Source organism: Tubulanus polymorphus, chromosome 4 (genome assembly GCF_964204645.1).
Source record: "Tubulanus polymorphus chromosome 4, tnTubPoly1.2, whole genome shotgun sequence".
NCBI lineage: Eukaryota > Metazoa > Nemertea > Palaeonemertea > Tubulaniformes > Tubulanidae > Tubulanus > Tubulanus polymorphus.
The window spans coordinates 6,282,033-6,304,302 of record NC_134028.1 but is presented as its reverse complement, the minus strand read 5'-3'; the positions used below and the strand labels follow the sequence as shown (position 1 = coordinate 6,304,302).

The window sequence follows — 22,270 nt, the reverse complement described above, 5'->3', positions numbered from 1 at the left end:
CTGTGCATTACTTTTTTGTAAATCATGATCAAGCTAGCCATAACTGATCCAGCAGAAATGATCTGATTACAAATTTCAATGCAGTTTACAAAACTAACCCGGCCAGTTAGGAGAAACCAGGTATTATTTTATTCTAGCCTAAGATCTGTGAAAAAGATACTACCTATTGTCATATATGGGATTTATGGCGCCAAGATGTACATCTGATGATTGTAATGGCTGGCCATTGCTGTCTACAGCAAATCCTAGATTTACTTCACCCAAATCAGCAGCGGTGTCATCCGGCGGAATGAACATATTCAAACTCTATGAAAAGAAAGCAAAAATTCCATTCAGTTATATGACAGCAACAACAGTGCCTTACCTTCCAGAATGTGTCAACAGTAATACGAGGACTGTGAATATTTTACTAAGTATGACAATCAGGAGGCAATATGAAGATCTTTGTGTAAAATCGTGACCTCAGGAAATACATCTGATTTACATAGGGGTAATACGATATACAGGTATATGAACTGAAGATCAGGGCCCAGTTTTATAGACTAGCATACTTTTAAGCCAGGATTAACACAATTCCCCCCCCCCCCCCCAATCTGAAATGTACAGAAACCTGCAATAACTCGATACTTTTGATTTAAAAGTTTACCTGAACTTCGAAATCTTTGTAAGTGGTTGGTGCAATCATACTCGGAGGACTGAAGAACACTGGATTATACTGCGGTGCTACGTATAATTTATTATATCTCTCCACGTATCTCTTATATCTAAAAAAATTCAACTGCTGCTTAGATATTTTTGAAAAAGCAAGTGATCGATATTTCTTCATTTGGGAGAGTTAGTCCATAAACTTAAGATACATTTAAATTCGTAATTATCAACAACACAATGATTTTTGTCAAGTTAACAATATCTTTAACTTGAAATGAAGTTAAACATACAACTGGAGCTAGTTCTAAAGAACGGTAGGCCTACTTAATTCAAAACTAGATTTGGACTTGGGTTAAAGGTACATCCGGTACCGGTATATAACTGGTATTCAGAAAAAGCCCAGAATTAATTTTTTAAAGACACGAAGTCAAGCATAGAAAGTTTTCACCATCCCCCAAATTCCCAGTTGGTATTTCCTGATGATAGTTACGACGTACCTGGACCAAGTGAAACATATGATTACTATTCCGACGATGCTCAATAATATGATGATGCAAGCAAGTGCCACTAGAGCTGGCCACAGGTCGCTGTCAAACAGATAGTAATATGTCTTATATATGATTAGACTACGGGCCTGACCCGGAGCTCCTCCTAATACGTAAGGCCTACGAATTCTTCTTTCCGTAACTATACCCAACAGGTCATCGCGGATATTCTGCTGCGCGCGATTACCCAGTATCAACCTATAGAAATGTAAGAATTTCTTTTTACAAATCCAGTCTACAATGTTAGTTTCTTAACGAAGTAAAAAAGTATGATACTAAAGGAGAGGGCCCAGTTCCAAAGTCGTTAGTTAAGATTTGATTCTGAGTTAAAACATTGAAAATGAACCAATTTTAACTCAGAGTTAACTAATTCACAACTGTGGAACTGGATCCAGAATACACAGGGCTGCCAACCTTTTTCAGTAACATTTCTTGCAATATGAAAGAAAATGTTCAAATTAATCCGTAATCAACAGTAAGACCCTCATGAACATCTTTCATATTTCTGTGTGCACCAAACAAATATACTCAGTATTTCCAATTATAAAAGAGTAAAAAATACTAAAAATCAGGAACAGTTGGCAGCTCTAAATACATCATACTTACTCTTCATTTTGTTTCGAGGTACAGATGAGTTTTGTCTTCGGATTTACGGAAACAAAGTACAGATCAGTTCTGCAAAACAAATGAGAATTATTACAACATACTCGAAACGAGAAATCAGAATTCGATCGAACAAAACTATTACCCTTTATAATCGGTAGTTATACTGTTTCCTGTTTTGTCGCGTTTATTCTCAATTTTCTCGATCAAAATCACTTTGTTCGTTAACTGCTGCAGTTTCCTGAAACGATTCATATAAACTGACAATCATCGTGTTTCAACAGGTGTATCATGTAAAACTGATAGAAATTGAGATTGCCGTATTGCTATTGCCTTAATAATGAATAAGATATTTCACGCAAATTTAAACTCGCCAAAATATCGATACGTTACCTTCTGATAGCCTCAGCTTTGATGATAATCTTATCTGGAGTTTCATCTGGTATTATCATTATCATTCGGTGAGTATCGTCGATCAAATTTACCTGTGATAAAAGAAAGCACATGGTCATTATCAAAGCGACTAGCAGGTAAAAAAGCTGGTAAAAAGAGTAGCAGTTCAAACAAGCCATTGGAGTGAGGGCTTTAGCTATAATGAAAAAAGCTATGAATTTCTGAAGGTCGCAAAAACTGAGGTGAATCTGAGGATGGCAAAATCGACAAAAGTGAATGGTGGTGAAATTCAAATTTTCCTAGGGACGCCACTGCTACACCATACTGAATGAGGGAATTGAGGCAATTCTAATCAGAGGATATTTTTCTACTCACGTAAACATCAGCGTTGCTTTTATCAGACGGTAAAGGATAATCATCGACACAGATTCCGAACTGGTAAAGACCACTCGCATTATGTATTTGGTCGAATTCTCGGGTATTGTAGATGATACCGCTTGTTCTATCGATGTTAAACGGCGTATTACGAGGCAATTGACGTTCTCGTTCACCCATACAGAAGAAGAATTTACTGTTGTTACCTAAATCCGGATCGTATGCCTGAAAATTTGATCATGTATCTAAAATTTGTGTCAATCCTTTCAGTGCGTTTACACCGCAATGCGGTGTATAAATCAGTGATGGACTTTGCTAGTACACCACATCGCGGTGTAATGACGTTATTAGTAATTAGTTTTTATCTCTATTGAAAAATGAAAACACCTGTCAAACGTGGTGATATATTATTAACTAACGATACACCATGATACATTGCGCAGTGGTGTAGACACTTTTAGTGTTTTACCTGTTATTCAATACAATGGGATGGAATTTTTATAAGTTAACAAATTATATCCAGCACATATTAGTGTCAGGGGTCGGTGGATCATGCAAGTTCTCAGTACAAGCAGTATTACAGAGCGCTGCAAACCAGCCACTTTCAGGACTGGGAGAACCAAACAGCGTGTTTATTTGTCTATCAGTGGATTTTCATTGCAGCAAATTCAGATCGAATATCACAGAAAGGAGTGAAATGTGAATGCTTGAAAACATTTTTTACTTACCTCAATCAGATTGACTTTTGAATTCGGTCGCGCGTTATGGTCGATCGCTCCGAAGAACATTTTCTTGGTAACATTCTTCTGGTATGGATACTCAGGATAAATGAACTGAGGTACGTTATCATTAACGTCGATGACGGTTACTATAATTTTAGCTGGGTTGAATGATCTGTAAGCTGAAAATGAAATTCCATTCACAAAATGAGACACTGGTGTATCCATATTCATAAGATTAGCGAAAAAGTTTTCTGACTTAAAAATCCATAGTAGCTAAGTTACAATCACTCATATCACTTAGTAATCCTCTGGGGCCAGTTTTATAGACTAGTACCAACTTTAATCAGGGGCTAACCCAATTGACTATGAATTGAGATAGCCCCTGGACTATAGATAATTACAAGGACCTCAGCCATTACCCATTATTCGACCCAACTATTTTCATTAGTCAACTGATCAAACTTACATTGTCTTTTCTGACGACTTAAGACCTTTTCTTCTTTAATCGCCGGTGATTTTCCGAGTAGACTCCAGATCCCATTGGTCATCGAACGTTTTCGGCGCGTAATCGCCGCGTGGTGCCTAACACCGACCATGAACACGTATCTGTCCTTCGTCTCGCGATCGATATCACCGTTTGTCAGTAGAGTACAATCTTTGCCGGTCGTTTTCGATCGTTCCAATTTGAAACGAACTGGAAATTAATAAGAAATTAATGAAATAACTTACAAACACAGAAGGTTTATACAAGGGAAAATGTTCCACATTTCTTGGTAAAATTACTTTTAGTTTTGACTATAGTTCATAAATCATTCTTTAATTCTGTAGTCAAATCACTTCTATTTTGTGGAACTGGGTCCAGAATATTGAAGTCTTTGGAGTCTCAATGATTTTGTGCCACAATTAGATCATAGCCATGTGTTTATCCAGAAATAGTTTGACTATTCTGTTCAAGAATTTTACGCTAGGGGTAAGTATTACTTGAATACAGTCAAACCGATGCTTACCATCTTCTGTGCCATCAGCGAAGTAACAATCAACCTTCAGGTCAGGAAATTGATAAAGAACATCCAAATCTAACACCGATGTTCCTACGTTACTATTCTCTTTAACTTCCGCCCTGAAAAAAATACAGAATATAATGGAGTCATTGAACCGTGTTTGATCTCAGCATAGGAAGTCAGCATATACGGATTGAACTAAACGAATGATTTTTTCTTTGCAAGATTGATAAGTTTTCGGGTATACAAACACACCAGTAATTTGGCAAAATGAATCCGAGGACTTGTCCTTTTGGAGAAGTTTGTTCGACGTCAATTGTTACGTTAGCGATGTCGAAGAGCGAGGGATCTCCTCCATCATGAGCACGGATTTGGAACTGAAATACGAAACATTCGCATTTTCATTTATCGTTCAATATCTGGATTCTGTCTTTTCTCAAACCGGTTTTTCTCTTCTCAAATATTATGTACCTCATAACGCAATGTATTGCGTCCGTTCGTTAACGGCTGTCTGACACTGATAAGACCAAGACTTGGACTTATCTGGAAGAATTGATTTGCGAGTAGGTTGGTCGGATCAATACTGTATACTATCTTGGCATTCGGTGTCTGAAATGAAAAGGTGATGACATGAAACACATATCGGTCAGGACATTTTCTGATATGCCAACAAATCAATTACCACATCAGGGACAAAAGAGACAATTTTCAGGGACATAACAAGAAATATGGAAGGATTAGAACAATTTTCAGAGAGGCAGAAAAAAATTGTAGTAGAATAGCCACACTCTGACATGGAGAATAGATTTCAAGTTAAACCCACTAAAACAAAGTTTAAAGAATCAATGGCAAATTTTATAGGTTAAAAATTTAAATCAAGACACAACGTTTAAATGAAATTTGCTTTTAATCTTTTGAACTTTGTATATAGTAGAAAATTGTTTCAGGGACAGCAAAAGTTTTTCAATAGCATCGATAACACACCATCGGGGACAAGGAGGCAGTATCAGGGACAGATGGTAGTTATGAGCGATATGAAATTACCTCAGGATAGAGAACAGCGTCTAGATCTGTGGCGGTAGCGTTGATGATGGTACGTCCGTATCCTATGCTGTCTTTCACTTTGTCATAATATGACTCATTGAGGAATACTGGAGGATAGTTATTTCTGATGATGTTTACATTAACGAGAGCCTCGGCCGATTGGGACAGAATCGCTCCGTCTGACGCAATCACTTTCATCTTCAAACGAAAATAACAACCGTAGAAATATTTCTGTAGCTTATGTTTACACTCATGTACGAGCATTGGGGCCACATGAGTTTTTGATCTAAGTTGAAGTTTCGAATTTAAAACTCGAAATGTCGACTTAATTAACTCGAAATAACTGTGGCAGAACTGGAACTACGAGATATCTCGTACTCGGCAGCAAACTTGTTAAGTTGATCATCAATCAATCCCAATTTTCAAATATATGGTTTGTTATTTCATCTAACTCAGGTGAGGCACACCACCCCTCCCTCCAAAAGTGTCAGGTTGCCCTGAAATTTCATGTGTAAATGTACCTTAAAAGTTTAAATTCATAAGCTTATTGTCTATATTTCCGAAAATGAGTTAGGTAATGTTTTTTCTGGTGAGCTTTCTTTCAGGGTGCCCTTTTGATAATGCAATATACCCTTTTTCGGGGGTTGCATCCCTTCCCTAAATCAGATCATAGATCCGACCCTGTATTTTACCGTGAAGTAAGGCCGTTTAGGTCGACTTGGATCTTTGTATGGTTGCTCAGCGATGAAGATACTGCCTGATTTCTGTCCAACCATGAAAAATGAGGTCGCGTCATTCGTCGGGCTGGAGCCGATCATTTGGTAGGAGAGATCTCCACTTCGCGACTGAAATGCACAACACAGATAAATCAACAACGCACAAATTTTGACACATGAGTTCAGCGATTTTGTCATGTATTTGAAATAACAGCTTCAACTTCAGGAATGAAATCAATTAACATCGTACTTCAAAAATTCATCTTCATCAAACCAAAAAATCAAAATTCAGTTTTGAGCAATCTATCATAAAGATAAAACTTACAGTTGATGGATCCTTGTCTGTAGCGCTAACCGTGATAACCAATGAACCCAATGGTTGATGCTCGGGAATAGTTACGTTGTAAATTTCTTGATCGAAATGGGGCGGGTGAGGATTTCTCAACACGTTTATGATACAATTCGCCGTTGACGTGCGCGCGGGAGTGCCAGCATCTTTCGCCTCAACGAGGAACTGGAATAATAATGCATCGAGACAATAATGAAATTTCATAACAATTTTTTCAATAGTTCGAGGCATAATAATCAGGTTTTTCACACGTACGTTGAAATTGTTTGTAGTCGTTAGTGACACGTGTAGTTTGTTGCGAATTTTTCCGTCATTTGGATCGATCGAAAAGACATTATCCGCCACCGAACCGGGAATCATTCGGTATGTAACCGCTTTCTGAAGAAGAAACGATTCAAAAAAACCTAATTTAGGGCATTAATTAGTCAGCACTGAAAGGGTTAAACTATATGATACAGCAATACCCGTAGGTCCAGTTATCTAGACTGGTATTACCTTGAACCCCAGGCTAACGCAAATTCATTTTCAATTGAGTAAGCCCCCCCGGTTAAAGGTAATACCAGTCCAGAAAACCAGCCCCTGAATTACAGCTACCAAACTGACTTAGAAGAAAGATATTTCAATGAGGACAACCCAATTTTTCAAATAAAATCATTTGAACCTAGATAGACCGGTATATGCAGAAATCAGTTCATCTATATATACTATACACTGAAAGATTCACTATGCGTCTTACCCCGTCAGGGTCAACAGCATTAACGTCAATAATTGTTGTATTGAGTGGAATAGATTCATTGATGGTCACTTCATAATGCTGCAGTGTAAATGAAGGTGCATTCGAATTCCTCAGTACATTAATTCTGACACTGCACATGTCTGAATACGGTGGAATTCCTTTATCTTTCACGACGATCCTCAACTGTAAAAACGAATTGCGAATTCATGTTAAGACCTTCATTGAGAACAATGATCGGAAATGACTGAAATTCTGTGCAAATTGTGTGTCATTTGTCCGTAATTGAATGTTGTCAAATGCTTCATAAATCTACTCTTTCAAATGGTAGATATTTGTTCGATCCTTACATCATATCTGGATCGTTTGTTTGGATCCTGAGTAAGCAGCGTGCTAGCGGAGATGACACCTGTAACTGGGTTTATGAAGAACCACTGATTACTGTCCGAAGGATTCGAACTCGCTGCACTGATTTCGTAGGTTATCAGACCGCTGTTTCCCTGTTTGAAATACAAAAAACAAGTTGATAATGGACAACAAACAACACTATGCACAAACTAGTGCACAGTACGACGTCGACGCCGGATTTCTTCTCAATTAAAATCTAACAATAATTTCTCAAATACTATGCATAAAGTATGAAAATCATGGCACATATGAACTCGTCAGACTTGCGTGATTTGCCCAATTTTTGCATTGGGAGACTGAAAATTTAGATCAAAGTTACTTGAAAAAGGAACTAATTTTGATCGAGTGCGTCTGATATCTCAGTGGCGCCATCAGATGGGATAGCTGGTGTCCCAGTTTCCCATTGAAACCATATCATTCGTTTTCTAAGGATAAATAGGGTTATTCAGTTTATGTTGACTACAGTATCACTTACTGTATCATTATCAAATGCTTTCACTTGAGTGATATTAACTCCCAATGGCTGAGCATCTGTAATAGTTCTTTCGTATTGTTTCGGTCGACACAGCGGTTTATTTGCGTTCCTCGTGATAGTGACCGTCACTTTCGCCGCGGTTCGCTCCAACGGTGCTCCGGAGTCGCTGGCGACTACTTGTATCTGAATAAGACGCGATTGATAAACGGTTTAAAATCTATCGTATTCAATAAGGATCGAGTAATATATTCCATTCGATGCACTTACTATGTAGAAAATACTGGAATCTAAAACTAATGTGTTTTTAGTAGTAATGACACCAGTGCTGGGGTTGATCTTGAACAATACAGTAGCCAGTCCGTCTCCCACAATCTCATATTTCGTAGGTCCCTAAAAGATAAAATAGGTTTATTGCAATTCGTCAATGGTGAACATTATTTTCAATCCTTCTAGATTAAATCGTACATTAATTATTAATCGTATGATTTATGTGCTACGAGTGATTTTCAGAAATGGAATTCATGGAATCACTTACCACTGGTTTGGGGTCGGTACAATTGATCGTGTAAATATACGAATCGATAGGCGTCGTTTCCGGTTTCGTGACAAAATACTTGGCTGGCTGAGGATTGCAGATCGGCGCCTCTCTTCCACGTATCACATTCACTACGGCAACAGTCGACACGCTGCGAGGTGGAGAACCATGATCGGATACCTTTACTTGTATCTGCAATATTCAATAGAAATGTATCTGTGAAATTATGCGGATTCATTGGTAGTGTTGATTAGTCATACATGAGCGGAGAGGGCGGGGGGGGGGGGGGGCCAGCTCTACACGTGAAGAAATGAGACTGTTCCTGACAATCAGAGATGCTTTTGATAGCTAAGGGGCTGGAGACCAGGAGACCATTGAGTTTTTTCCATTCTCGTCTGATGTGGTGCCTCAAATTTATTCATGATGGAACTGCCTTTGATAAGTGGCCCACACACTGTAAGCAGCCTCGAACCTACTTGTCACTCGGGACTGATAGTGAATGCAACACCATGAATGACTGATGGAAAACTGTGCATCAAGGCCAAGTGAATGTTTGTCATCTGCTTACTTGGTATCTGTTTACACCAGTTCCAATCAATGTATCTTTAAGTGAAATACTACCAGTACTTGAAATCTGGAACTTAGACGATGCCTGAACACTTCCGATAATCTCGTAAACAATTTGACCATTGGGACTCTGGAAAGATAAAGCGTATCATTCATTCATACAATCTATGTACAAGATCTCATACAATTTTCTTGAAACTTATTTCACTAATAGGCTGCATCTGGTTGATCAAAGCAGAACCAGGTGAGCTTTGACTATTGAAGTTCCAACAAATTAACTCACATTTTTGTTATCATCATCGGTAGCCAGTATTTGTATAACATTTTCACCGAGTGGGTAAGTGTCAGGGATTGTAGTTTCATAGGACGTGTTCAAGAATCGAGGATCGTGTTCGTTTCTGAACACAGTGATGTAAACCATCGCCGTCGCGGTTCGAGATACTTTTCCTTGATCTTTAGCCGTTACCCGCAGCTTAAAGGAGAAATTCAACAGTTACACACAGCTTTAAAATGGGAAGGTTTGCCGAGGTTTTACCGAAGAATGCTACGTAGTTTACTTACCACGTATTGTTTATCTCGGATTGGATCGGTGGTCAGTTTACGAGACACGAATACAAGACCACTCAGCGGATGTAAACTAAAGAAACTTTGAGCTGATCCGTCTCCTATCGTTTCATAAATCAATCCAGTTGCCTGAAAAATCAGTTCAATTTGCTTCATAAGATTCGCTTACAATTGTTACTTACTTACAGACAAATATCGATTTTTGTTAAAGAGCACAGTCTGTCTGTGTCTTAACCCTTTCAGTGTGTCTACACTGCAGTGCGGTGTATGAATTGGTGGCTTTGCTAATACACTGCATCACAGTGTAATGATATTAACAATCATAAGTTTTATCTCTATTGAAAGATGGCAGCATCTGTCAAACATAGTGAAATATCAGTGACTAATGATACACCACACCACGGTGTAGGCACACTAGCAGCATGCCTGTTATTCAACATATGGGATGGAATTTTTTTGATATTTTCAAATCATCTCCAGCACTTTCTGTATTGATTAGTCAGCAGTGAAAGGATTAATGTAATTAACGATGATGATTATCTCGCAGCTAAGCATCACGCGATTCAGTATGGTTGACACAACTCAAGGAATTACCTGATCTTTGTCAGTCGCGTTTACGGTAACGACACCAAATCCGAGTGGACTGTGCTCGGAAATATTTTCCCGATAGATCAGCGGTGAGAAAACAGGCGGGTTGACATTACGTTCAACTCGAATCAACATGGTCGTCACATTTTCATTAGCCGGACTTAGAGTATTGTAAGCGACCAATTGCAACTGAAAACGGGCAGCAAAATAATTGAATACAAAAATATCTATTCATCAAACAACTTATTTCATGAGACGAGAAGATACACAATATCCGTGTAAGAAGATAACAAGAGAAATCCCACAATAAGTTCAGCCAAAACGAGTACGCCTGATGATGGCTAATAGTCTTTAGCCGAAACGTTGCGCAAATATATATAACTCTTCTATTCAAGTTTCTCGTTTTGGCTGAACTTATTGTGGGATTTCTCTTGTTAACTTATTTCAGTCTCAGAAATCACATTTTACTCTAAGATTGCAAGTTAGCATAAGGTTATCATGCATCATTTTTGTGAAAAAGGTAAAAGAAGTCTTCAATTTTTTGTTGGATTGATTTAACAATCTCATGGATAATTATTCAATAAAAACATACCATGTAAACAGGAGTATTGTCAGTGCTGAGTAGTTTTTTAATCTTAATTTCTCCACTCGTCAGGTCTAGCGAAAAGTAATCGTTTCCTGGTGCAAAACCTCGCATCGTATAATGAATATTTCCCTGGAGTTCAATATGAAAACATTGATAGTAGGGTAATACTTGAATTGGAAGGGGAAATCACTAATTATCCAAACTCGGGGTCCAGGGACACCACGCCCACTTGGTGAAATGCATGACAATCTGACAATTCGATATTATACACCCCCTGGTGAATTTATTAAATGAAGCGTCTTCAAAACTTTCCAAAATAACTGGATTTCGTCTACGGATGGGCGACGGTTGAAAAGTGAACGCAAAAGCCTGCTGGGACCGAAGTTCCAAGTAGACTTGAAATAAGGGCATTTTAATAAAGCTACGTGAAAATGGGAATAGAACTGTTGTTATCCATGTAAGAAAAATCCATACGTGGCTGCATACAGGGCCATTGCAAATACGGTATACCGGTAATCTAGATACCCAACAACATGAGGAAATTGGTGACTGCATAAAAATGAGAATAAATCAACTTTAACTGGGACTTATACATTAAGAAATACTCTCATTATTTCGGACTCAGTTCCATGATAAAACTTGTTAAATAGATTAATTGAAAAGAACTTGTTTTGAACTCCTTAAGCCCAATGCACACGTCAAAACATTCGTTTCTTCAAAACAGAAAATACGAGTTTCACAAAACGTTGTGAGTAAGAGTTTTACCCGCAAACAATAAAACGTACACACACAGCATAACAAAAATGCGTAGGAAACAGTTGTTGCACCATGAAGGGCTTTAGAGTGATCTTCATTTTTAACTGCATCCGTGGTCGGATCAGTTTGGATTGAGTTGCTGAAAGTGTAGTATTTACCGTGTTCGAAAGTACGTCTTCAGCTCGAACTTGTCGTACGACGTAACCAATGGATTTATCCTCACGGACAGGCGAGTCGTACGGAAGATTCAGCCATTCGACGCGATGTTTAGCCTGTCGTGTGACGGTGACTTCGATGACTGTAGGTGGACTACATTTCGACGGTGTACGGTCATCGCAAGCCAGTACTGTACACTGAAATTGCAAAAAAGCAGTATTTCATTTTTCACTGCTTGGAAATCATTCTCCGACAGACGGGTGACTTATTCTATCGGCTGTCTGGTACCTGGTATTGATTAACCGTCGTTTTTAGTAAGGTCCGGCGTAATTGGAATTCTCCAGTCGTACGGTCAATCGTGAAGTAATCTTTACAAGTCTGACTCGACAAGGCACCGATACTGTACACCACATTATCCTATAATACCATTAAAATATTAGTGAGATAACTTGTTTACTCATTCCTCCCAAACAAAGAATCTTTCCTCTTAGTTTTTGTCTGCTTGGCTCTTATCTGCCACAAAAACAAATCTTACCCCGTCCTTATCTGTAGCGTTTAGACTGACAATAGGTGCACCGACGAGGAGCTGTTCGGACACTGTTCGACGGTACAAGTTTTGAGGGAATGTCGGGGCATTCGGATTACGAACGACCGTCACGAAAACCTTAGATTTGGCGATGTCGTAAGCTACCGCGGTATCATAGGCCACAACATCGAGCTGAAAAAGTACAATTTTGATCGATTGATTTTTTAAACAAATTTCACCTGTCCAATATTGGCAGGAGAGAATTTTTCACCGTTTGCTCCGAGACTTTAAAATAAGTACATTGACTCTCCGCAAACTGTGTTAAATATGTCACAAACAAGAGCACATTCAAACTTTGTTCTATATGGAAAACTGGTCTATACAAATGACTATTATAATCATTTTCATTATTATCATTATCATTATCATCAATTTGTGCAAGACTGGGCCTGGCCGCAGTCAAAGCTAAATCCAGTCTCAATTATTTTGTGCAACTGAGATTTCTAAAATTTGGATTATTGAATTCATACTTGTGCGCAGCTCCAAACTTACCGTATAATTTAGAGAATTGAATGGATCCGCTTTTAGGGATAATTTGACGTAAACCTGTCCTGTATCTGGTCTTACGCCTAAGAATGCTGTTCCAGGGAATCTGCCATCAACTCTATATCTGATCACACCCTAAAAAGATTAATTCGAAAAATGAATCCATATCAACACAAAGGATTCAGAACAATTCACAGAAACTTTGACCTCGGAACTAGTGGAGCCAAATGCAAGACTTTTACTAGAAGTATCTACGTTCTTAGATAATAATGTGTACTCAAAATCTTGACATATTAACCCTTTCAGCTCATCTACACTGCAGCACGGTGTATAAATCAATTATGGACTTTGCTAGTTCATCGTATCATGGTGTGTTGATGTTATAAGTAATTACTTTGTATATCCATTGAAAAATGGCAGAACCTGTCAAACATAGTGAAATTGTAGTAACTAACAATACACCGCACTGCGGTGTAGATGCACTGTAGCTTTGCACTTGTTATTCAACACACTGGGGAGGAATTTTTTCTATTTCAAATTATCTCCTGCATCTTTGGGTATTATTTAGTCAGTACTGAAAGAGTTAGGCCAAATTTGACAGTACCTTCAGATCCTGATCAGTAGCTACGATGGTATCTATATTCACTCCTGGATTTACGGTATCAACAATTCTCACGTCGTACTGCGGTTTCGTAAAGACTGGCGAGTACTGATTACGCAGAACATTAATAACTAAATTTGATGATACTGATCGAATCGGTTCTCCATCATCTTGAGCTGCCACGGTTCCCTAAAAGGCACAGTTATCATTGTGAAAATGCAGCATTTTTCTCTTTCAAAAGTATCAAGATGGCGTAAATGCGAAAAAAGCATACTTACCCTGAATTGACTGGTGGTAGTCGCCGAAGGCATAACACTTTTGGCTAAGATGATATCACCGGTGAGTGAATTTATCGAGAAGAATGCTTGCAACGTGGCATCGGTTGTAATGCTGTACGACAACTTTTGCTGCAAGTGATATAAAAATTTGAATTAGACCGGCAGAATCAAACAGCGAACGAGAAAGATCATGTATTGGCAATGATGGAAGAACTGAAAGTCAAGTATGAATATCTCATATAATGGTGTCACCCCTAGAAGTACAAGATATCATAAAAATTGTGATACATTGGAAAGTCATTGGTTTGTGAGGGTGGCCACTTTTATTTTGCTTGCTTTTTTCTGACTACTCCCCGACATGCACATTGTTTTCCCTGACTTAATCTGCTGAGAATCCAAACAACACTATCAAATACCAAATGACATAGACGGAAACTGTCTGATTTTACATGTGATTTAGCAAATTCACACAATACACACAACTGATTTTTAGCTTTTGGAAAAAATTCCCTGGAAAATTCCTTAACTTTCCCTATTTTTCCCCAATTTCAAGGTAAGTGACCATTCGTCTGTGCAATGAACTACCTCGTAACATACAAGAGTGTCCATTTGTCCAAGCTTTCAAATCCAGGTTGAAAACATTTCTTTTTATAAACACCTATACTGATTGATTTTGAACCTGTAGTTTTAGAATGTAAAGCGCGGTGGAAAAGCTTTTACAACTGCGCCGTATAAAAAAATATTTCATCATTCATTCATATACTTACCCACGTATCCATGTCAGTGGCTTTAACATTTCCGATTATTTTGCCAGGTACTTGGGTTTCGTTGATAGTGAAAACAAAGTCGGTGCTTCCGAAATCAGGCGGGTTCAGATTACGATTGACCGTGATGAAAACCGTTGCTAGAGCGCATTTCGTCAGATCCAACGAATTACAAACTTTGACTTGAAGCTGAAGCGATAAAGATAACGCATGAATATTTTTTCATCCCACTCGTTGAAAAACTCTGCCTTTTTGTAATAACTTAAAAATAACACTACTTCTTTGTGTCTATCTCCTTTCAACAATAAACTTTTACACAATTTTATGAACACAGCATCAGACAATCTGTATAAATTGGAAAGGAAAATGGGCAAGCCAGGAGGCTGTACTCGAGCGGAGGCCCATTGCATTAGGAAAGATGATTCACAAAATGATTATGATGACAGCGATGGTATTAACAATAAGCAAATGAGAAAGATGAAGATAATCTAATACAACATAATCATCAAGATAATCATAATTAGTGATCACATACAATAACACTATCAATACTATGTCATAGTTAACTTGACACGAATTAAGTCAGACAAGAATGAACTTGCAAAGGCTACGTACATTGAACTTATCCGTAGAGCGATCGTTTGCGAGATTCTGAGCGACGACAACTTGGCATGGACTGATCACATTGAACAATGCTGCAGCAGGGGGTGAGGATACTTCCGTACAAACCGGACTTCCCTGAAAATAATGAGGAAAAAAAACGTATTTCATAACGGTAATAAACAATAGTCTAGTCTAATTAAACTTGATAATCATCTGTCCCGATCGAGGAGATTAGTTAAGCCTAGCTAGTGTACATCGACAAAGTAACTGGAGATGTCTAGATGCAAGGCTTTTTTGATTGCATGCGAGGAACTGGCTGGATACAATCAGTCACTCGAATTTGTCGATGTGAGTGGGCTTTTAGTTGCTAGGGTTTACGCAAATCAAATTCAGTACCTTTCCGGATGGAATCGTCGCTATGACATTAACCACGTTCGTATTCAGTTGTTTATTCTCGGGAATTTCTTTCGTATAGACGGCCGGAGACAAGGCCGGAATTGGGAATCGCGCGATCGCAGTTACCGTCACTGTCAGCGGAATCGTATCAAATTTCTCCGGAGTACGTTGATCTCCCGCTCGCAGTTGACACTGAAAACGATTCAAACAAACGAACATTTAAGAAAATTCAGAACAAAGTGGATCCTACGCACATCCTAAATATCGGTTTCATTCCACGAGTTACTGGCTAATATCATTTGAAGTAAACACCCGTAATAATATGAAGAAGAAAATAGATGAAGATTTGACATTTTGACCTAATTCTATGGAGCCATTGTCAAAAACTGATATGGCACATCGAATTGAGTAAAATGCTTATCTAGTTTTTTCTTTATATTGTGGATTTTCACTTCAAACATCCTAAGTTCAATGACTGCACTTACATTCAGTTGAGTAATGCCTTTTCCGAGAAGACTAGCTTTCAAAGTAACTTTTCCAGTAGCTGGATCCATCAATAGATATGTTTGACAGACTGTATTGCCAGTTATGGTGTATCTGACTATATCCTGGAATAGTTCAATAAAGAAATGGAAATGTCAATGATGAGCCAATGTAAACAATCATAATAATTCATTCCCTTTTATAGCGCAACTAAAAAAAATTGGAGAATAGATATTGAGTTAAAATTTACAGGTGACTAAGATTAATTTTTTGCTTAAAAAAGTATTTTTCCAAATTTTTCTTATAACATTGAACTGATGAAGTTTGTCTAATACTTAAGGGCAGTTGGTTCCACAAGACAAGTGCTATATAAATCCATAATAAGTTCATGCGCGAGTATCTATATTCAAAGTTCTGCGATGCCTACCCCATCAGCGTCGTTCGCAACTGCGTCGATGATATTCGTCGCGAGCTGCGCGTCTTCGGCGATCGTTTTCGTCAGACTTCGGCTGGTGAATCGGGGAGAATTCGCATTCGTAGGTCGTGTAATCGTGTATACGACGTCGGTCGTTTTCTTGTCGGACGGATTCAAAGTGTCGTACGCTTGAATACGTAACTGTCAAACATAACGCAGGAAATTTAAGTTTGCAAATTCGTCACGTTTCGAACAACTGTACATGATTTCGTACATGACTTCACTAGATATTATTACATCTTGTATTCATATTTATTTATGTGAAATGTTATGCATGACCATTTGTTATAATTTCTCATGAAAATAAACTATATATAAATATATATATATTTGATATATACAGGGTGGCGCCACTTTTCACCCATTTACAAATCCCCTGAGTTTTCCCTGATTTTTCCATGTGATTGCACAAAATTCAAAAGTGAATCAGAGAAATTTCTGGGTTTAGAATGTAACAATTCATTCATTATTCATTGAATCACGTACTGATTAAGAACATGTGGTCAATGGCATTATGCAAATTGCCTGAATTTTCCAGGATTTTGGTAAAAATTGGTCAAATTCCCCGATTGTTCCTGTAAATTCCATGAATTTTTTCTCGATTTTTCTGATTCCCGCAGTTTTCCACGTCAGTGACCGCCCTGCCAGTAAATCATTAGAAGAATTAGCTGAAAATACTTTCAAATATGCCCAACGACTCGCGATAGATAGTTCTATTTCTATTTACCGTAAGCGTGTTCTGCGTGGCCGATTTCAGGTCCTTGGTCAAACGTATATCACCCGTATTGCGATCGACGTTAAAAAAGTCGGTCGCGGGGGCGACGCCGATCGCCTCGTAGACGATCGTTCCTTTCAAATCCGCATCAGTCGCCGTTACATTCAGAACGTTGCCCAACGGTTGCGACTCGGGTAGAGTTTTGGCATAGTTCGGCAGCGAAAATACCGGCGAGTTTCTAGTGATGGTAATCCTCGCCGTAGCGCTCGCTGTTTTCGCAGGATTGCGGTTGTCACTGGCGATGATGTTCATTTGGTAGAGATTCGTCGGGGCGGTGCCCATCATCGATTTTTTCAAGCGGATGCACCCGTTGGTCGTGTCGACGTAGAAATAATCTAAAGTATTGGCTGGGCTAATCAGCGACAATGAATAAGTGATCCTATCCTGCAATTGAAAACAAGTAACAATTCCATGAGGACGAACAACATTGTAAACAACATCTTCAGGGGGCGGATCTAGGAAAATCTGAAGACCAGGGTCGAAACGAAAAGGTATTTCTCGGATAAAGCAGCCATGCGAAAGGCCACTGGCGGGATCCCATCCTCGTTATAAGATGCTTTAGAAAAAATACATCCAAAAATGAAATTTCCAAGAGGATGAGCGTTAAATTCTTAGCAGGCTTTAATGAAATATGTCTTAATGCAAAGGGCCGCCTCAATGGGAAAGCAAGGGTCAGGACCCCCAGAGACAACCCCCTAAATCTGCCCCTCATCTTACAATCTTAATAGGTTGTAACAGGTTCTGGGTATGAATTTTACTTAAGGAATTGCAAATGATTGCAAATCAACTAACTTCAACTCGACTTTATGTGGTGACTCTAGTAGGTACAGTAACATGTCAGATCCAGTTCCCCAGTTCAGGGTTTAAATTCAACTCAAGGCTCAAATAATTGCAAATGTGCATATTTGACTCTTATACACTACACTCTACACTCTCACAACTGCAGTACTGACTCCAGTTTCACAGTACATGTAGTTTCGACACTGAATCAAAATCGGCCCATTCCAAGTTGAAATGTGAATTTTCTAAATGATTTTGAAAATATCAAACCATAAAACAACTGTGAAAATCGGTGTTCATCACTTACCCCATCAGAATCAGTAGCATTTACACAGATAACATCCTTCACCAGTTCGAACGTTTCTGGGATAGATTTCGTATACAGTCCCGATCCAAATTGCGGCGGATTGACGTTGCGATTGACATTTACGATGAGGAATGTTTTCGCGCGGTTATTCGGGAATTGCGCGTCATAAGCATGAATCTCCAGCTATTAACGAATAAACGGAATTGATCGATCATGATTTAAGCTGAAGAACGCAAATTGACTAAGAACCGGTCAGATCAATTAGAGTGATTGCACAATACCTGGTAATCTCAGAAAGAATCTCACAGAGAGAGGAAGTTTTATTTTATTTGATTGAACTATAACCAAAAGAAGGTTGCAGGGCTGCCAACCTCTGATAAGTGCTATCAGTAACAAATTGAATTTTCTTCAGTAAAATTACATTAAATTATGAAAGAGAATATTCAAATTAATCAGTAATCAACAGTAAGACCCTCAGTTACATATTTCATTTTTCTGTATGCATCCAACAAATCACTATTTCAGTATTTCTCGTAATAAAATAGCAACAAATACTGATAATCAGGAACAGATGACAGCTGGGTTAGACCTGTTTGAAGTATGGAAAGAGCAATGTTGGCTTTATTGGCAAAAGTTATAAATGAGGCAAACAAAAAACTAAAACTTATTCATTTCCTATTAGCGTATCTGAAATCAAAATCATAAGTCTTTTAAACCAGCACTCACCACGTATCGATTCAGTTGCATCGGGTCATTTTTCAACGAACGAATCACGCGAATCTGGGCATTATTCGGGTCGACGCTGAAGAAAATGCCAGACGGATATATTCCTTTCAACTCATACACGAGTCTTTGCTGAAAAAATCAATTTGTGTGTAACGATTAGGGAAGTGACAGTGCTAATACAAGTGCATTCACCGCGGATTGAACCCGGATCTCGAATGTAGAAAGCAACCGAGCTAACCAGTAGACTAATAGGCCTAGAAGTAATCCACTTGGCCAGTGGTTATACACAGCTTGTTGTTTATGCGCAGCATGTGAATTCATTACAAATTCGAAGAAATTGAGAACCCTCATATGGCCCTCGTTTTTCTGATACGGCTGAGGATTTGTCGAAATGTAAATTCCCGAATGAAGTACCTTAAGATCTGGATCGTTAGCCTGTACGGTTACAGGTAACACGCGACCATTGACCGGCTCATTCTCATTGATAGTAATCGAGTAATTATTAGACTGTACGAATCTCGGAGGTTGATCGATAACTGGAGTCGTTGGATTGACGGTAACAGTTACAGTAGCAGTGTCCCTCTTTTCTGGATTGCGTTGGTCGCTGACGCCGACTTGAATCTAAAATTCGTAATCGAGAGTAAATTCATTTCAAAAATATTTTCTAAATTCTTAATTTTTTTTCCTTCGATGTCTAGAAATGATCAAAGTTAAAGTTTATTTTGCATAACAGATCGATACAAGGATATGTAATTACGATACGATATTAAGCGAAGAATCAGGAAAAGCCAAAGTATGCTCTTAAACTAGTCCCAATCCCTCGTCCTTTCACTCAGAAGTACTAAAATGCATTTAGGCTCCCAGGGCCCCTATACATGAAGGCCCCTACGATATAGTCTTACACGTAACTGAAATAAACACAACCTTTCAAAACTTATTAACGAATACGCTCCAGTACTTCACGGGACATTGACCAGCTATCACAAAGAGCCATATTTACTTTTTAAGTCATTATGAAATAGATCACCTTTAGTTATCCCAGTATCAACAGGTAGAAATGTATATATATTTGGTTTATGATAAAAAAGATACACCCTCATTCATCGTCATGTGCACTCTATACCAGACATTTAAGATACATTCAAAATGAAAAAAACCGTATCAATCAACAGTTCTAAACTAAGGACATACGTACGTTAAAAATGTTATTTCCGCCGAGGTTCGTTAACGGCAGTTTTGAGTAGATTTGTCCGGTTTGCGCGTCGATATAGAAATATTGCTGAGCGCGGGCGTCGCCGGTAATGCTGTATCGAAGTACATCCTAGCGAGAAAATAAGAAAGAAACAAATCGTCAACGAATCTTTCTTTCGAGTGAATTTGAAAATTGAATTCATCATATCGAACGCGTACATTGTCGAGGTCCGTAGCGGTCACTTTCTCGATTGGAGTCGAAACGACGACTTGGTCAGATATCGATTTCTGATAAAGTTTCGGATTGAATGTCGGCGCGTTGAGATTTCGATTGATGTTAATAGTGACGGTTGACGTTACTTCCTGATTTGGTCTCTTCGTGTCAGAAACCCCGACCAACAACTGTAAAAGAGCCGTTCGATTCATTGAAATAAACTAAGCTTCCATTTTTCTGGAAAATGTTCTTATTTTGATATACGCCATACTCACTTTAATCGGATTCGGACTCGTCTCCATTTTCAGATTCGAACTGACCTTGATAACACCGGTATTTTGGTCAACGCTGAAGAAACTTGGTGCAGTTCCAGTTCCTCGAACTATGTACTGCAGTTTTCCCTGAAAACGTAGGAATTAAAGGAATTTAAGAAAAAACGCATTGAAACGAAGATTTCTAAGTTGTAATGTTCTAATGACTGAGATGGAGAACACAATTCAGGAGTGAAGCACAATTCATGGGAAAACGATTTAATGAATGGGGAACATGGACTCTAAAAACGATTTGTTTTAATTTAGGAGTCCATGCTCCGACCAATAACCCCAAGTAAAGGAGAAACTCGAGTCCAGTGAGTTCAAGCGTACCTGAAGATCAGGATCCGTTGCAGTCAGAGTGGTAACAGAAAATCCAGGTGGCGCAGTTTCATCGACCGAAACAGATGGATCGATAGTACCCGTATATCGTGGAGGTTGCGTGAACCGACACACTGGAATATTGACTGGCACAGTAGCGGTCTTCCCTCGGCCATCGCTAGCTACAACGTTGAACTAAAAACCGAGAGAAAAAAGGATTATCAGAACATATCGAGCGTAAAGAAGGAAGAAAATTCGAGGAGCGAGATCCGAGTTTGAAGTTGCATTTACGTTTAGTGCAGTTATGCCAGTTTGATCTAAACTCTTCTTAAGAATGAGTGTTCCATCAGATAACAGAGCTACGTATTGTAAAACAGTCGGTGTTCCAGCCAGAGAGTAAGTAACAGCATCCTAAAAAGAAAACATTTGTACGCAAGTTAGACCCTCGCGTTCAGTTACGTTCAGTTTAATGAACTATACACAAACCAAGAAGCGCTTACCCCATCTGCGTCGGTAGCGGTCACTTTAAGAAGCGGATCTCCTAAGGTTTTGTTCTCACACACTTGACCGACGTTCGTCGAGTATGAGGGTTGACCGAAAGCGGGCGACTTAATGTTTCGAGTGACGGTTATAGTTACGGGCTGCACGATGCATTGCGCTGGAGCTAAAGTATTACAACCTTCGACTTTCAACTGGAAAATAATGCATTTATATCATTTGACTTGGAAAAGACATCTGGAGGTGGTAAAATTCTAAAATTTTCTGGGGTCGGACCCCCAAACCCCACCTTATGGTCATATGATAATGTCTTACAGCGGAATTCAGGACCCAGTTCCGCAGTTGTGAGTTAAGATTTGACTCAGAGTTAACTTATTGAAAAGGAACTGATTAAAACCCAGAATTAACTCTCGACTGTGGAACTGGATCGCGAATAACAGGCTGCATCTGCCTATGATAAAGTCACTTCCATACCATTTTTGAAGATGAAGTTAATTTCTCAATGACTTACGTTGTATGTTGTTCGTGTGTCCTTGCGAAGCAGAGTAGGATCGGATATATAAACCTGACCGGTGGTAGGGTTCACCGCGAACATTCCCATACCCGGTGCATCGCCAACCATCCGGTATCGTACAGAGCCCTATAATGAAATCCAGTGTAATAATTCCATGATTCAAATACTCATCAAAGTTTAACAACAAAATCATGACA

The 22,270-nt window shown here is 38.8% G+C and overlaps 1 protein-coding gene across 1 annotated transcript in view; it reads right to left on the bottom strand.

The window, feature by feature from the left end:
* Positions 1 to 22,270, bottom strand: part of LOC141903479 (protocadherin Fat 4-like) — a 29,336-nt gene that overhangs the window by 1,986 nt on the left and 5,080 nt on the right. The window contains exons 11-58 of the mRNA XM_074791598.1: positions 22,071 to 22,199; positions 21,562 to 21,753; positions 21,353 to 21,472; positions 21,074 to 21,256; positions 20,705 to 20,830; positions 20,435 to 20,617; positions 20,220 to 20,345; positions 19,439 to 19,645; positions 19,025 to 19,153; positions 18,299 to 18,481; positions 17,164 to 17,595; positions 16,389 to 16,577; positions 15,964 to 16,086; positions 15,479 to 15,670; positions 15,095 to 15,217; positions 14,483 to 14,668; positions 13,716 to 13,844; positions 13,441 to 13,626; positions 12,843 to 12,971; positions 12,300 to 12,482; positions 12,053 to 12,181; positions 11,767 to 11,961; positions 10,859 to 10,981; positions 10,273 to 10,455; positions 9,676 to 9,807; positions 9,398 to 9,586; positions 9,116 to 9,244; positions 8,548 to 8,739; positions 8,280 to 8,402; positions 8,013 to 8,195; positions 7,480 to 7,629; positions 7,133 to 7,315; positions 6,652 to 6,774; positions 6,373 to 6,561; positions 6,024 to 6,176; positions 5,332 to 5,529; positions 4,759 to 4,896; positions 4,543 to 4,664; positions 4,294 to 4,406; positions 3,753 to 3,980; positions 3,293 to 3,465; positions 2,565 to 2,789; positions 2,190 to 2,281; positions 1,942 to 2,037; positions 1,800 to 1,868; positions 1,146 to 1,391; positions 647 to 764; positions 164 to 306 (exon numbers count right to left, since the gene is read on the bottom strand). Of these exons, the coding sequence (XP_074647699.1) occupies positions 164 to 306; positions 647 to 764; positions 1,146 to 1,391; positions 1,800 to 1,868; positions 1,942 to 2,037; positions 2,190 to 2,281; positions 2,565 to 2,789; positions 3,293 to 3,465; positions 3,753 to 3,980; positions 4,294 to 4,406; positions 4,543 to 4,664; positions 4,759 to 4,896; positions 5,332 to 5,529; positions 6,024 to 6,176; positions 6,373 to 6,561; positions 6,652 to 6,774; positions 7,133 to 7,315; positions 7,480 to 7,629; positions 8,013 to 8,195; positions 8,280 to 8,402; positions 8,548 to 8,739; positions 9,116 to 9,244; positions 9,398 to 9,586; positions 9,676 to 9,807; positions 10,273 to 10,455; positions 10,859 to 10,981; positions 11,767 to 11,961; positions 12,053 to 12,181; positions 12,300 to 12,482; positions 12,843 to 12,971; positions 13,441 to 13,626; positions 13,716 to 13,844; positions 14,483 to 14,668; positions 15,095 to 15,217; positions 15,479 to 15,670; positions 15,964 to 16,086; positions 16,389 to 16,577; positions 17,164 to 17,595; positions 18,299 to 18,481; positions 19,025 to 19,153; positions 19,439 to 19,645; positions 20,220 to 20,345; positions 20,435 to 20,617; positions 20,705 to 20,830; positions 21,074 to 21,256; positions 21,353 to 21,472; positions 21,562 to 21,753; positions 22,071 to 22,199 (7,787 nt within the window). The remainder of the gene's footprint in view (positions 1 to 163; positions 307 to 646; positions 765 to 1,145; positions 1,392 to 1,799; positions 1,869 to 1,941; positions 2,038 to 2,189; positions 2,282 to 2,564; positions 2,790 to 3,292; positions 3,466 to 3,752; positions 3,981 to 4,293; positions 4,407 to 4,542; positions 4,665 to 4,758; positions 4,897 to 5,331; positions 5,530 to 6,023; positions 6,177 to 6,372; positions 6,562 to 6,651; positions 6,775 to 7,132; positions 7,316 to 7,479; positions 7,630 to 8,012; positions 8,196 to 8,279; positions 8,403 to 8,547; positions 8,740 to 9,115; positions 9,245 to 9,397; positions 9,587 to 9,675; positions 9,808 to 10,272; positions 10,456 to 10,858; positions 10,982 to 11,766; positions 11,962 to 12,052; positions 12,182 to 12,299; positions 12,483 to 12,842; positions 12,972 to 13,440; positions 13,627 to 13,715; positions 13,845 to 14,482; positions 14,669 to 15,094; positions 15,218 to 15,478; positions 15,671 to 15,963; positions 16,087 to 16,388; positions 16,578 to 17,163; positions 17,596 to 18,298; positions 18,482 to 19,024; positions 19,154 to 19,438; positions 19,646 to 20,219; positions 20,346 to 20,434; positions 20,618 to 20,704; positions 20,831 to 21,073; positions 21,257 to 21,352; positions 21,473 to 21,561; positions 21,754 to 22,070; positions 22,200 to 22,270) is intronic.